A 13,374-nucleotide genomic window follows, 5' to 3' on the forward strand; every position below is an offset into this window, starting at 1 on the left:
ATTGGAATGATTCACCTATTGCCATTCAAGATCCTAAGAAAACTTTAGGATGAATGGGATACCAGGCTAGAGCATAGATGAGATGGATGATATGTTTGGGACGATTTTGACCAAAGTAAAGACCATATTGTACCTAATCCCTGATGCAAAAAGAAAGTAGATGGATAGTGAGTGGAAGCATTGAAAGAGGCTGAATATTGAGTGCATTAATCTCAAGTAGCTGCTACATATATTTTGTACATGTATTCATAGTAAATGGAGTTTATTGGAGAGAAGCTACAAACAAAGGGTAAGAAAAACTATTGATCTTGAAAGGCCTCCTAAGGAGTATTTGGATGATTTTGATGACTTTGTGGAGAATCGGGAAAGAGAGAATTTGGAAAGTGTCCCATTAAAGAGGCTTAGAGGATCACAAGATGATGTTGATTTGCCGAAAAATTTAAAAGATAGTATTGATCAAGAAACTTTCACACCAACTAGAGTCCAAAGCACTTCAAGAATTGTGATGTCTATTGAGAAAGAGGGTAAGATAAACAAAAAAAGTTCTGAATAGGAAAGCAATAGCATAAATCATGGCCAGCACGATAAAAAGCAGAAGCATCAGTCATTTGTTATGGAATTTAAGGAACAGGTTAAGGCACTGCACAGACTCTACAATATTCAGAGATCAACAATGCATGATATCAAAAAACATTCTTTTAGTCCACGCAATTTGTCTATATTTGCTACAACTTCTATTCATCTTCATGATGATGCATCAAAAATCTCAGATGTTGCAGGGAAACTACACCAAGCATCTCCTTTTAAGCAAGCAAAAATCCATTCCATTTTGATTACAAGACCCAAGTCTCCTGTACATTTCACAACTTATAGATAAGAACATAGCCAAAAGTAGTGGCCAGAATTCTTTGTGGAGTGGTGAAAAGAAAGCAATTAATTTAGCTGTCAAAGAGAAAAGGTGCAGGAAAGAAGTCATTTTTGAAAAAGCAGAGCAGGGCGTCCACACTGCATAAATGCAGAGTGCCCCACGTATAAAGAAAAAACACTCACGATGACAAAGTGAATAAGTTTGAAAGGACAGATGTGAGATTAAATTTAACAATTAGATATGATGCGTGATCATCCCAGCCGACTTCAATTCAGGAATAAGCTTCAAGACTAGGGACTAATTCTGAAATACAATAGTTAGATGAAAGAAAGCGGCATCAGATGGAGTTGCCCGTAATAGAGAAGTACCCAATGATTATAGTAAAGTGTCCCTAGCTTGGAGACAGCTATTCAGAGCTGAAGAGCAGAGCTCCACTCCATCACCCATGATGGAGAAGCCGCTGGGTGAGGTAAGAGGAAAACCACTTCAATAAAGGGAATATGAAGAAAACAAAAGCAGCCAGCATCCACGCCTAAGAGGAAAATGGAACGTCCATAGCAGTCTGCAAAAGGGGATAGCCCACAGCTATGAATGGAAGTCGCCCATGCAACAAACGAAGAACAAGAACTCTCACACAAGACATGCAAGCAAGGGAGCCCACGTGGAAGGGCAGAGGCATCATGAGCAGCAATCCACAACAAGCCCCATGGCATATAGAGGAGACTCACATCTATGTAGCAGCAATAATAAAAGGAACCACCCACATCAAAGATAAAATGCAGTAGGGAGGAGGCATGTTGAGTATAGACCATGCAGTAAAGAAGGGAGCAGAACAGGTCACACGCCATGTGCAAAGGGGAAACAACGTTGAATGATATATCCCACATTCATAAATTAGGTACTATTTTGATTTTAAATACTCCCTAACTCACACTGTATAATGTCTGACAAGACATGGCTTTGGAAGCTGCGGGTTCATGTGGTAGGTCCAACCTATGAAGAGGCCCACTAGGGCCAGAGTCAAAGTATTTTGACTTGCTAAATGCTAGTGACTCGTGTATGCCTAAGAAGCCAAAATCAAAGTTCTACAGTGTTACGCCCAATGTAAGGTCAAAAGGTGGAAGTGCAAAGTATTATGCTGCTCCAAAAATTGACTACCCTGTATCGGCGTAAGGTATATTTTAAAGGCTCCCAATGGTACATTGTTGCCCGTATGGTGTAAAATAAAAATTTTAAATGCTCACAAGGTTGTAAAGACGTAAAGATAAACAAAAATTGAGGCTTTGTGAGAACATAAAGGAAAATTTAGAGGTTCAGGGTGCTACAAAAATTTAAGCCTCACCTAAGAGCATAAGGCAAAATTTGGAGGTATTAATTAATTAATTAAAAATATTTCAAAAGGGTGATGGCAAATGAAGAGTTGACAAGTGGCATGGGCAGAGATAACCGAGGAGCTAGAATTTCAAATTGGTCTTAGGGGCATATTTTTCATCCAAATTATGTAGTGCAGTATATCATTGGAACTGGGAGGAGATAAAATTTCTAGATATGGAGTCAATTTTTGAGGAAGTCTTCATTGGTTTTCTCTACAAGTAGATTTGTGTTTTTTGGGGTATTCTCAGTGGAATGGGCATAATTCATCATGGAGCATCAGAATCAATTAGGATGCAAACATTGAAGTCTACTAAAGCCTAAACAAATTCTAAGAAAGGTTTTTATGCCTTTTAAAGTTCATTTTAACTAAATTTTGTTGTTGCCTTGAGTTAAAATCTGGTATCAAAATAGTTATGATTTCTATCAAATAGCTAAGATATTTTGTGTTTTTGGAGGCCAAAATGATTAAATATTTGATATATAGTTATAGAGAGGGTAGAGAGAGGTTTTTCAGCTTCTTGGGAAAGAATTTTGAGGGGACACTTGTCATCGTTTGATCAAATCCGGGAATTCACTTCCTCCTATATCATTCTCTTTCTTTCTCATTGTAAGGGTTCTAGTTTTGGAGAAGTTTCTCACTACTATGATACCAGGTTGGCAGTTTTCTTTGTGATACCAGCAGGGTTCCAATTTTCACTATGAAACCAAGGTTGTTGTTGGTTTTCCTTCCTGTTTATTGAGTTGAGCTTTAGCAGTGAAGGCCACACATCCACTTTTGTGCAAATTTTCATTTCATTTCATGTATTGTTTTTATGAGATATTGGAAATTGATGCTAGATCATGTGAAGTATTTTGAGTTTCATTTAGTGTTACTAGTTTATGTATTCAGTCTTTCCAAGGATGAATATAAAAGAGGATTTACATGAATTATCTGTGTTTTCTTATTCTGACTCCTAATTCTTCATATGCTATTAGCTTTGAGATTGAGTGAATAAGGTTCACTTGATTGAAGACATCTTGGATGAGTTGTGTATCAGATATGTTGTTGCTTTTGATTCAAGGAGTCAAGTAAATGCTTCAGTGTTCTAATAGGATTTCTAGGTATATGAAGGGGATATTTCATAAGAATGGGATTTGGAAATTTTAGTTGACAAACTTAATTGTAAGGCAATCAAGTTAGATCATCTTGTTGGTAATGACTCTATGTTTCAATGGATAAGACACTGATCACTAAACCAGATCCAAGCTGGGGTGAGAGTTATTTGTACAAATCATTTTAATCAAATAAATTCAGTTTTCCATGTTTTTGTAGTGGGCTGAAAGGAATTAACCCTCACTTAGCTTATGGTTTCATAGGTTATGATCTGTAGCTATTTCATTCCTATATCATTGCATAAGTATTAGAAGATAAAAGGGTTGCATCTACTATTAATAGGTTCGGATTTATGTTTTAAATTGCATTGTTACCATATATTAGAACCTCAAGGTTAACCCACCTAGGTCTTATAGAGCTTGAAGTGAAGGAGTTATGCCTTATAGTTGGCCCAAGACTGCAGTTGAGTGTATCCATCATAGGAATTTACTAGCCTTAGATGCATTGGTCTGGTTTCTTGGTTATTTTCAAAATTGTTAAATGAGGAGCCAACACATCCTTCTCTCATGTTACCTTTAATAGTTTCTATGATTATTTTAGAATCACCTTCAATTTCCACATTTCTCCATCCCATGCTCATCACCAATTTTAAACCCCAATACAAAGCCATCACCTCCGAAACTTTTTGTTAGACACTTTCCCTAGCAGTCTAGAATACACCAACAACATCCTCCCCTTGCTATCCCTAACCATTCTTCCTCCTACCAAGCCTTCCTTTCTGGAAACACCATCAAAATTGAGCTTAACCCAATTGGTAGGTGGGGGTTCCCATCTAGTCCTTTTCCTAGCCAATAGATTGGAATTATCAATCTCCATTATCCCCTCCTTCAATTTTCAGCCCTTGGCCACTCTAACCTCCAGCACACCAGGGGGAATGTCAATTTTCTCCACTTCCTCCAACTCATATTCTCAACCATAAGTTTATATATATATTCCACCACAACTTCCTCCTCTCCCTCTCTTCATTCCTGAACACCTTGTTATTTCTCTCCTTCCAGATACCCCAATAGACATGGGGGGGGATAACCTTCCACAACTTGACAAGGAGGGGTGAGTAAAGGGGCCTTGCTAATTCTCCACAAATTTCACCAGATCCTTATTAAATACCCAGTTCACCTCTATCTTCTGTAAAAGCCTTCCCCAAACATTAGAAGCATACCTTACAGTGCAGGAACAAGTGGGGAATATTCTCCTCCTCCTCCTTACACAAGCATCATCTATTTGATAATTGGAAACCCCATTTCATAAGGTTATCTATAGTGAGAATTTTCCTATGGATGGTGGTCCAACATAATATATTAGTCTTAGGTACTAGATGATTAAACCATAGATTCCCCCAATGATTAGGTTCCAAAATTTTATCAAACATTAATTTATAGGAAAACTTAAAAGAGAACTCCCTTATCGAAGTGGCCTTCCAAATGAATTCATCATTCTAATCCCTTCTTGGGATTTTGTACCCTTCTAGCAGAACATTTAGCTCTTCTATCAGGTCCCCTATAACCTTAGCATTCTATTGCAGCTTGACCTTCTTCCACTTCCTCCCAGGGAAAATAAAATCAGTGACCATTCCTCCCCCCACTCCTGAAGGTGGTTCCAAAGAGGCCCAAAGTTTCTTTTTGTTAATGGTTTATCAGTAAGCCATGGATCCTCCCAGAAGTTAATCTAATTTCCATTTCCCAACAACCACCTTACACCTTCTTTCAAAAGGGTTCTATTCTTCACAATATCTCCCCAAATCCTAGATCCCTTAGGGAGATCATTTCTTCAAGTGCAACGAGAGAACTTCAGATTCCCAGGATACTTAGCCTTCATAATATTGCACCAATTGGATTCCTACTTCATCAGGTTCCACCCCATCTTGGTGAGAAGCACATTATTCAAATTAGCTATCTTCCTTACTCCTAATCCTCCTCTACTTTTCAGTTTACAAATCGTATCCCAGTTAACCAAACTTAGCCTTACCTTCTCACTTCCTCCCGACCAAAGGAAGTTACGTTGTATTTTCTCCATTTTATCGACCATACACTGAGTAATTTTGAACAATGATAGGAAGTACATAGGTAACCCCTAGAGGGAGGAAATCAAAAATTGAAGCTTTCCCGCACTACTCAAAGTTTTACCTTTCCATCCAATCATGTTTTTTCCATCCTCTCCAAAATGCAATTCCAAAAGTTGTTACTTACATCCTTCACCATCAAGGGGAGGCCCAGATATGTATCAGGTAACTCAATAGTATTACACCCAAAATATTCACAATCCTATGCTGTATATCAGGGGGTGTGTTAAAAAAGAACACTTTACTTTTATCCAAGTTAATTTTATGTCCCTCATTAGCCACATATATCTCCAAAATCGACTTCCAAGCTCTGGCTTTGCCCACCAAGGACTCCCCACTTAGGAAGATGTCATCCACAAACTTCTATATCACCTCAAGTGGAAGCGTGTATGTAGGTCTAATGAATTTAATCACCCCTCCTTCTATTTTTCTCAAGAACGCCCTTCCCAAAACTTTAGCAACCATGATAAACAAATACCTGGAGAGATAGGGTCACCTTGTCTTAGTCCCCTTTCCCCACCAAAATTACCCCAAGACAAACCATTCACCATCACCAAGTAGTTCACAATTTCCACCATCAATTTTATCATCCGTATAATTTTTTTACTAAAACCAATTTTACCCATAAATTCATACAAGAAAATCTAATTAATCCTATCATAAGCTTTAGAGATGTCAAGTTTCAGAGCCATACCCAGATTACCACTTTTCTCCATTGAGCACAAAACTTCATGAGTCATTATAGTAGCATCAAGGATTTGGCATCTCAGAACAAACCCATTCTAGGTTTTCCCAATGAATTTATGTAGTATCATTTTTAATATGTTCACCAAAATTTTAGAGAAAATCTTATAAGTAGTGTTACAAAGGCTAATCAATCTAAAATCGGACAGGATCTTTGGGTCTTTAATGTTTAGGATTAGGACAATAAACATTTTGTTAAGCTGTTTGAGAAGTTTCCCAGTTCTAAAGAAGTCACAAGCTGCCCAAAGGAGATCTAGTTTAATAACATCCCAAAAGTGTTGGAAGAACATCAGAGGGAAATTGTCAAGTCCCGGGGACTTATAGGCTTTCATAGTGAAGATAGCTCTGCAAACTTCCTCCTTAGTGACCACTTGTGCAAGTTCATCACTCTCTTCAGCCGAGATCACCATGGGCATGGAATTAATCAACCATCACATATCCTCTTTCCTAATATTTCTTTGCTCTTCCAAATAAGAATTGTTGAAATAAATAGTTGCCCAGTTTCCTATTTCTTGAGTTTTTGTAAGCTTCATGTTATTTTCATCTTTGACATTATCAATAGTATTTCTTCTTTTATGAATTAAGGCTGATCTATGAAAAAACACAGTATTCCTATCTCCCACCTTGAGCCATAATACCCTGGATCTCTGCTTCTAGAAGATGTCCTCTCTGATCATCGTATCCTTCCAAATCTTTTTTACATTTGTCCTCTTCTTGAATCATATTTTCCATGGTGAGAACCTCCCTCATTGCTTTCTGAAGCTCTTTTAACTTCTCTTCCACCTCTGCCTTATTCTTAAAGATATCACCAAAATATCTCTTCTTCCAAGGGCACACATTCCTTGCAGCATTCTCTAGCTTAGCAGAAAGTCTATACATAACAATCCCTTCCACATAAATCCCCCACCACTCCACCACCCTAGAGCTGGAATCAAGATGGGATTGCCAAATCATTTCATATCTAAAAGGTCTTAGTCCCCCCTGGGACTCTTCTTTCCAATTGAAAAAGATGGGAGCCTGATCTGAGATAGTCCTGGGTAATCCTGTGAGAGAGGAGGAAGTTAGGTCCTCCTAACCAACCAAAACCAAAAGTCTATCCAGTTTGACTTGGATAGGGTCAACCCCTTTCCTATTGTTCGACCATGTGAACTTCACTCCACACATCTCCATATCCATTAAATTATTTTTATTAATGAATATAGCCAAATCCTTCATGCTATCATTGAAGCCTACCATTCCTCTAGCCTTCTCTAATGGGTACAAAGGCGAGTTGAAATCTCTTATACAAAAAGTATTTTTATTGTGAGAGAGAAAAATAAACATCTCCTCCCAAAGACAAAATCTTCCTTGCCTAGAATTAGAAGCGTACACATTGATGATATTCCATATCTTATCACCCTTCATATGTTTAGTAATAAGATAGTATCTAGAATAGTGAATTAAACTTCCTTTACCAACACAGGTTCTTGAAAGTAGCCACACCTCCTAACACCCCCTTCGCTTCACTATAACAGAAATCAGCCCCTGGCTAAAGATAACTAGCAATACTTTTCAAATTAGATATGGTCATTTTAACTTCCTGGATCATAAGGATATCAATATTCAAGTTAGATAGTTGTTGCTTGAGAGCAAACTGCTTTTGAGGGCTATTCAACCCACTCATATTCCATGATAGAATAATTATTTTCTACCCTTTGTCAGGGACTCCAAGGTGAGTTGCCTGCCACTTGCCACCTCCCTTACCATTTGTTTCGCTCTTCTATTTGTTTCCTAGACTTCCCTACATCCATCTTTAACTCCACTACTACCTCATATTTCTTTGAAACTCTAGTCTATACGTCTTCTTTGAGTTTGCCACTTCCCTTCCCCATCCTCCAACGAGGCCAAACAATCCACCCTCTTGGGAATTGAGGGTTCCTCTTCACCCTAGCAAAAAACTCTAGCCACCTCCCCCTCCTCCACCAAGTCTTTTGCCTTTCCTTTATCACTCTCCTCCTCAAACACCTCCTCAATCACCAAGTTTCTCGAAGGAGTGCTTAGGAGCTCTTCAATACCTTGTAGAAAGGGTAGGTTCTCTTCTTCAAAGGAAATTTCCCCTTCCTCTAACAAGCCCATTCGCCCTTCCAATTCACAAGGCTTCTTAGAGACCTTTATCTTATAGGTCTCCCCCTCCACCGAGACCTTTGTTCTACAATTGTTGACTACAATGCCACCAATAGTTGTGACTTTAAAGTTGTTATTGGTATACTCAACACCCACAATTGAACGAAAAATATCTTTAGTTGTAAAAAGGAAACAATTGTGTGATGTCACATCAATTGTACAAGTATCTTTTTTAGAAGACAACTAGTCTCACCCTTTTATAGGTTGTTATAGACATATTGATTCAAAAAAACACACTAATGTGACATTGTATTTGATTACACAACCTTAAAACTTTAGTTATGAGCATAAAACTTGTCCAATAAAATGCTAAAAACAAACAGAAGTAATTTGAAAGTAAGATAAAAACAAAGATGCTCAACTACTAAATCATAGCCCCATCTTTAACTTGAAAATAGGTTTCAACTAATATTCCACTCTCCTCTGCCACAAGTGATGGGCCGATTTTGTTGGTGGGTCAATTCTACGGCTAGCTCTATCATGGGTTGTTAGAAACTAGCAAATAAACAAGGTAAAAAGCTGAAGCACCCACTACGGACATGAAGAATGGTTTGTTTGGAATAGCGTCAAAGTCTTCATGGTCGTACTAAAACTAATAAACGAAGTAAAAAATGTTCATAGCCAGATGAGGATAATCTTCACACGTTAAACCCATGCACAGCAATCAAAAGGGAAGAATATGGGCATCATGATTTATGTGCCTGTCTGCTTAATAAAAGTCGAGTTGCATTGGAAGTTGAAATTTATCCCTTCACCTGCCATTTTAAAGAAGCTTACTCCAATATTCCTGCTATTTTTCTTTGACTACAAAGTACAATAATTACTCGTTTCCTCCAAAATATCTCGGGGACAATAGCCTGTTATTTGTTTGTTCAGCTTGTCAGTTTATCCATGGTTGTCGCTATGCAGGGAGTCGTTTTCAGATTAAAGAAAGTTCAGGCTTGGGAGAAATGGGAAAGAAATCGCGCCTCGGGAAGATGCCTTATCAAATTTATGTGGGTATTTGTTCACTTATTACTGGGCCTTTATGAACTGCTATAGAAAAGCTTCCAATAGCTGTTTTCTTGCCTTGCCATACAAAACTGCAGAGGCAATAATTTATGAGCTCAGTACAACAAATCTCTGCTTTTTCTTCATCCCCATTCGTCACCATCAAATTGTTTGGTGATAACGAGGAAGACCCGCCTTCTGATTTGGTCAAATTTCCTACTGCAATTTATTGGAAGAAATTCTGCTCCCAACATGAAGATTCAGCTATGCCAGAAGAGCACGACATGAAATTTGAAAATTTTCTGTCACAAATTCAGTACGGGTCTGTGTAAATTCAGTCGGAGCTCTTTCGAATGCACTCCGGGGCCTATGGATTGAATCGAGGCCTTACACGTTTTGGGAAAAACAACTCTCTGCAACAATTGCTGTAGCGGAAGAGGAACACAACCCAAAATGTGTGAGTTAATTCTTTGTCCCATTGTTCTAGGGTTTTGAAAATTTTGATTGAGTTATCTTTATTTTAAGAGAATGGACAATCATCATTGTGACTTGTCCAGAACATTAATGGAAACCCCTTGTCCTGTAAAGCAGAGACACATGAAGTAAACCAGAAGTTTAGGGCTCTGCTCAGAATTTGAAACGATTTCTGTTAAAACTTGGTTTAAGGTTATGTCAGTGGAAGAGGCTAAATTGTAAGTCGATTTATGTTCTTCAAAAGCTTGAAGTTAAGGTTTTGACATTGAGTATTCACGGATCTTTCTGTAAAGTCTGTAGAGTGCAAAGTGGTCTTATGTTCACTTCCCAATAGTTCCTCACTCAAAAATCAAAAACAAATGTTCTAATAATGATGCACACAAATTGATCAATCACCAACAAAAAAGACCAAAAAATGATTGACTATTAGTACTTTTGTGGTTTGACTATCCAAAATATCTATGACATCTATCACAAATATTAACCTCCCTAATGACTACTGACTACTGCATCTCTTCCTTACTTGTGCCCTACTCATAACGGATGTGTTAAAACCTGCTTTTAGGTCATTAGGCCCTGTCTACAAGTGCAAAAATGAATTTGCATCGTACATTGTGCGTTTCTGATTCACAGACATATTTCAGTATGAGACGTGTGTCCGATGACTAAAAAGCCTGTAACATAACCTGTCTCGGGCTCTACATTTAGGTCCTGTCTCCTATATCGTTTTAACAGGTCAATCTGCTGAACAGCTTTTACCCAGAGTCCTCATTGCAGTCATTTTCTGCGTACTGCAAACATTGATATGATCTAATGGCTTTACACATTCCATGAAGAAGTTTTATTATGCTCTAAAAGCTTGAAGTATCCCTAAAAGAAGCTTTACAATGGTCTAATGGGTTTGAATATCCCTCGAAGAAGATTTATTATGGTCTAATGGTTTTGAGTATTCCATGAAGAAGTTCCAGTATGGTCTAATGGGTTTGCATATTGAGGAACAGGGGAAAGGATTTCCTGAAGCAGCAGAAATGAATCCCAACACGGTAGTACTTGAAGGGGAACCTCAATCAATGGGCACGGAGGAGTTTCTGCAAGGGCATGGCGAGATACCTCAGCAACCCAAACCATGGGGGTTTCAGCAACTTTTAACTTGTTCAGCCTTGGATATGGTAAGAGAAGATGAGCTTTTATATGGGGCTGATTTTGATTTGGTTGATGCTGGGGCAGTCCAGGGTTTCGAACCAGAGAGCTGCATAACCCATGTATCAGAAGCTTGGACTACACATAACAAGGAAGTAAGATCTCAGCATTCTAGCCAGGAGGATGGCATGAGCTCTGCAAGCTGCTCTGAGCCTCTCTACTCCTCAGGAAAGAAAGAGGGTGCATGTTCGAATCACAGCCAAGCCGCCAATAAACATGAGGGAAGAAAAAGGAAGCGTTCCAAGATGTGCAGTAAGGGAGAAGAGGCAGAAAGCCAGCGGATGACCCATATTGCTGTGGAGCGCAACCGTAGAAAGCAGATGAACGAACATTTGAATGTCTTGAAATCTCTAATGCCGGACTCTTTCGTTCAGAGAGTAAGTCACCTCTGCCATAAGCTATATATTAGTGGGTGATATTAGATTTCCAGAATTCATTATTATGGGGTTTCTGCATTTGGGTGATCTCTGCCATAATCTATATTAATGGTTTCTGAATTCGAGTAAATAACCTCCGTTATAGCTTATGTTAGATTTCTATAATACATTATACTGAAAGTTCGAAATTTCTGAATTTGATTGGGTATATTTCTTTTCATAATGTTTGGATCATACTCTGATCTAATACCACCATGTTTGAGATTTCCGAATTTGATTGGGTACATTTCTTTTCATTATGTACTGGATCATACTCTGATCCAATACCAATATGTTTGAGATTTCTGAATTTGACTCGGTAGATTTCTTTTCATTATGTTCTGGATAATACTCTGATCCAATACCATTATGTTTGAGATTTCTGAATTTGATTGAGTATATTTTGATTCATAATGTTCTGGATCACACTTTTTAATCCAATACCAATATTTTGGAGAGCTTAAGAAACAGATTGACTGAAAATTTTCTTAGGTGAACTCTAAGCTTAAATAAAAGGACCCCTAACGAGAATCTATTCTCTGCCTTCTGGTGTATTTATTCAGGGAGATCAAGCATCCATCGTTGGAGGCGCAATCGATTTTGTGAAAGAGCTTCAGCATGTTTTGGTGTCCCTTGAAGCTCAGAAAAGCAAGAATCAATGCAATGAGGAAAGATATCAAAGTTCAAGCAGGTCATCTGCCATTACCAAGTATTTTGGACGGCCTCTTAGCAATAAAATTGCTGCAAAGAGTAAATCTGCAGTGGCAGAAGTGGAGGTTACGATGACAGAAACAAAGGCCTCCATGAAAGTGCTGTCCCAGAAGAGGCCAGGGCAGCTTCTCCACACAATTTCTACCCTACAAAATCTTGCCATCTCCATTTTACACCTGAGCATTACCACCATTTCTCAGTCAGTGCTCTACTCATTCAATCTCAAGGTAAATTGCAACAAATTCAGTTTCAAATTTTGGGTTTCGTATTAAAAATAAAGTTTTTTTTTATTGTTTCGTCACAGCTTGAAGAAGATTGCCGAGTGGAATCGGCAGAGGAAATAGCGAGTGCAGTTCAACAAATTTTGAGCGCGATTTCATTAGATGAAACTAGAATGGCCGCTTCCTGATTAATGCGCACCTTTTGTTTGCAATGTCCATTTCAAATTTTCTCAATCCTGATCACTCGGGTGGTCATGGCTAAAATTTTCTTTGTAATCGTTGCAACAGATGTTTGCTTTTGTACATCTAACTGTCAACAATTAGACAACCGGCAGTGAACTTGTATACAATTAATTTTGGTTTTTTCTCCGTTTTCCAAACATTTTTCAATGCAGAGAGGATACACAACTGTTGTTTCTGTGAGCCATATAAAACTTACGGTGTATAAACAGTGCGCATCAATATTTCCAAACGAGTTTCACGATGGCTTTACAGGTTTTATTTATATCATTTACTTGCATCTTAATTTCTATATACTCATTTTGTAATGCTTTTCATCATCAAAACACTCTTTCTTTCAAGTAATTGAACGGACATTGATTCTATTTGATGTGTACTTCATTGCAACTCATCTAATAATGTCGGGATTGATAGTACTTAAATCTGTAGTAAAAGGTTGGACCCTCTTTGGAAGGGATCGGTCCCACTTAAAAGTTTCTCTATTTGAAAGGGGGCGGTCTCACTTATGCCAACTTAAAAAAATTGTGTAAAGGTAAAAGATAAATATGTTATTTGTAATAGGCTTGCATTTGAGAAATATGTTCTTTTTAGCAAAAGTTTATCCTTGTTGATCTTAAAGAGCCCGTGTTTTCTATGACGGATGATAAAGTTTTGGGTGCAATGACATCCCCTATGAATTTTACACGACCTTTTGGGATGTCATTGGCCCCAACTTGTAGAAAGTCTATCTTGAAGCTTTTCAGTTTCAAACTTTAGGGAGC

At 38.1% G+C, this 13,374-nt stretch overlaps 1 protein-coding gene across 4 annotated transcripts; it reads left to right on the forward strand.

The window, feature by feature from the left end:
- Positions 1–9,002: 9,002 nt before the first annotated feature.
- On the forward strand, positions 9,003–12,845 carry LOC149531544 (transcription factor MUTE-like). 4 transcript variants are annotated; one of them, XM_089809583.1, is made up of 5 exons: positions 9,003–9,806; positions 9,943–10,043; positions 10,827–11,402; positions 12,005–12,379; positions 12,457–12,845. In XM_089809583.1, the coding sequence occupies exons 3-5, from the start codon at positions 10,854–10,856 to the stop codon at positions 12,559–12,561; spliced, it is 1,029 nt and encodes a 342-aa protein (XP_089665709.1). In that variant the 5' UTR covers positions 9,003–9,806; positions 9,943–10,043; positions 10,827–10,853; the 3' UTR covers positions 12,562–12,845. The 4 variants fall into 4 exon arrangements, with proteins under 4 accessions (XP_089665709.1, XP_089665710.1, XP_089665708.1 ...); XM_089809584.1 differs by lacking the exon at positions 9,943–10,043; XM_089809582.1 differs by lacking the exon at positions 9,003–9,806 and having other exon boundaries at positions 9,815–10,043.
- The last annotated feature ends 529 nt before the right edge of the window (positions 12,846–13,374 follow it).

This window comes from Cupressus sempervirens, chromosome 11, assembly GCF_028749045.1.
Source record: "Cupressus sempervirens isolate cs-2001-9-10 chromosome 11, ASM2874904v1, whole genome shotgun sequence".
Lineage (NCBI taxonomy): Eukaryota > Viridiplantae > Streptophyta > Pinopsida > Cupressales > Cupressaceae > Cupressus > Cupressus sempervirens.

Coding starts and splice junctions, on each gene's coding strand:
- LOC149531544 (XM_089809580.1), top strand. CDS start 10,779: ATGAAGAAGTTCCAGTATGGTCTAATGGGTTTGCATATTGAGGAACAG. Junction 11,403..12,004: donor CGGACTCTTTCGTTCAGAGA/GTAAGTCACCTC, acceptor GTATTTATTCAG/GGAGATCAAGCATCCATCGT. Junction 12,380..12,456: donor TCTACTCATTCAATCTCAAG/GTAAATTGCAAC, acceptor GTTTCGTCACAG/CTTGAAGAAGATTGCCGAGT.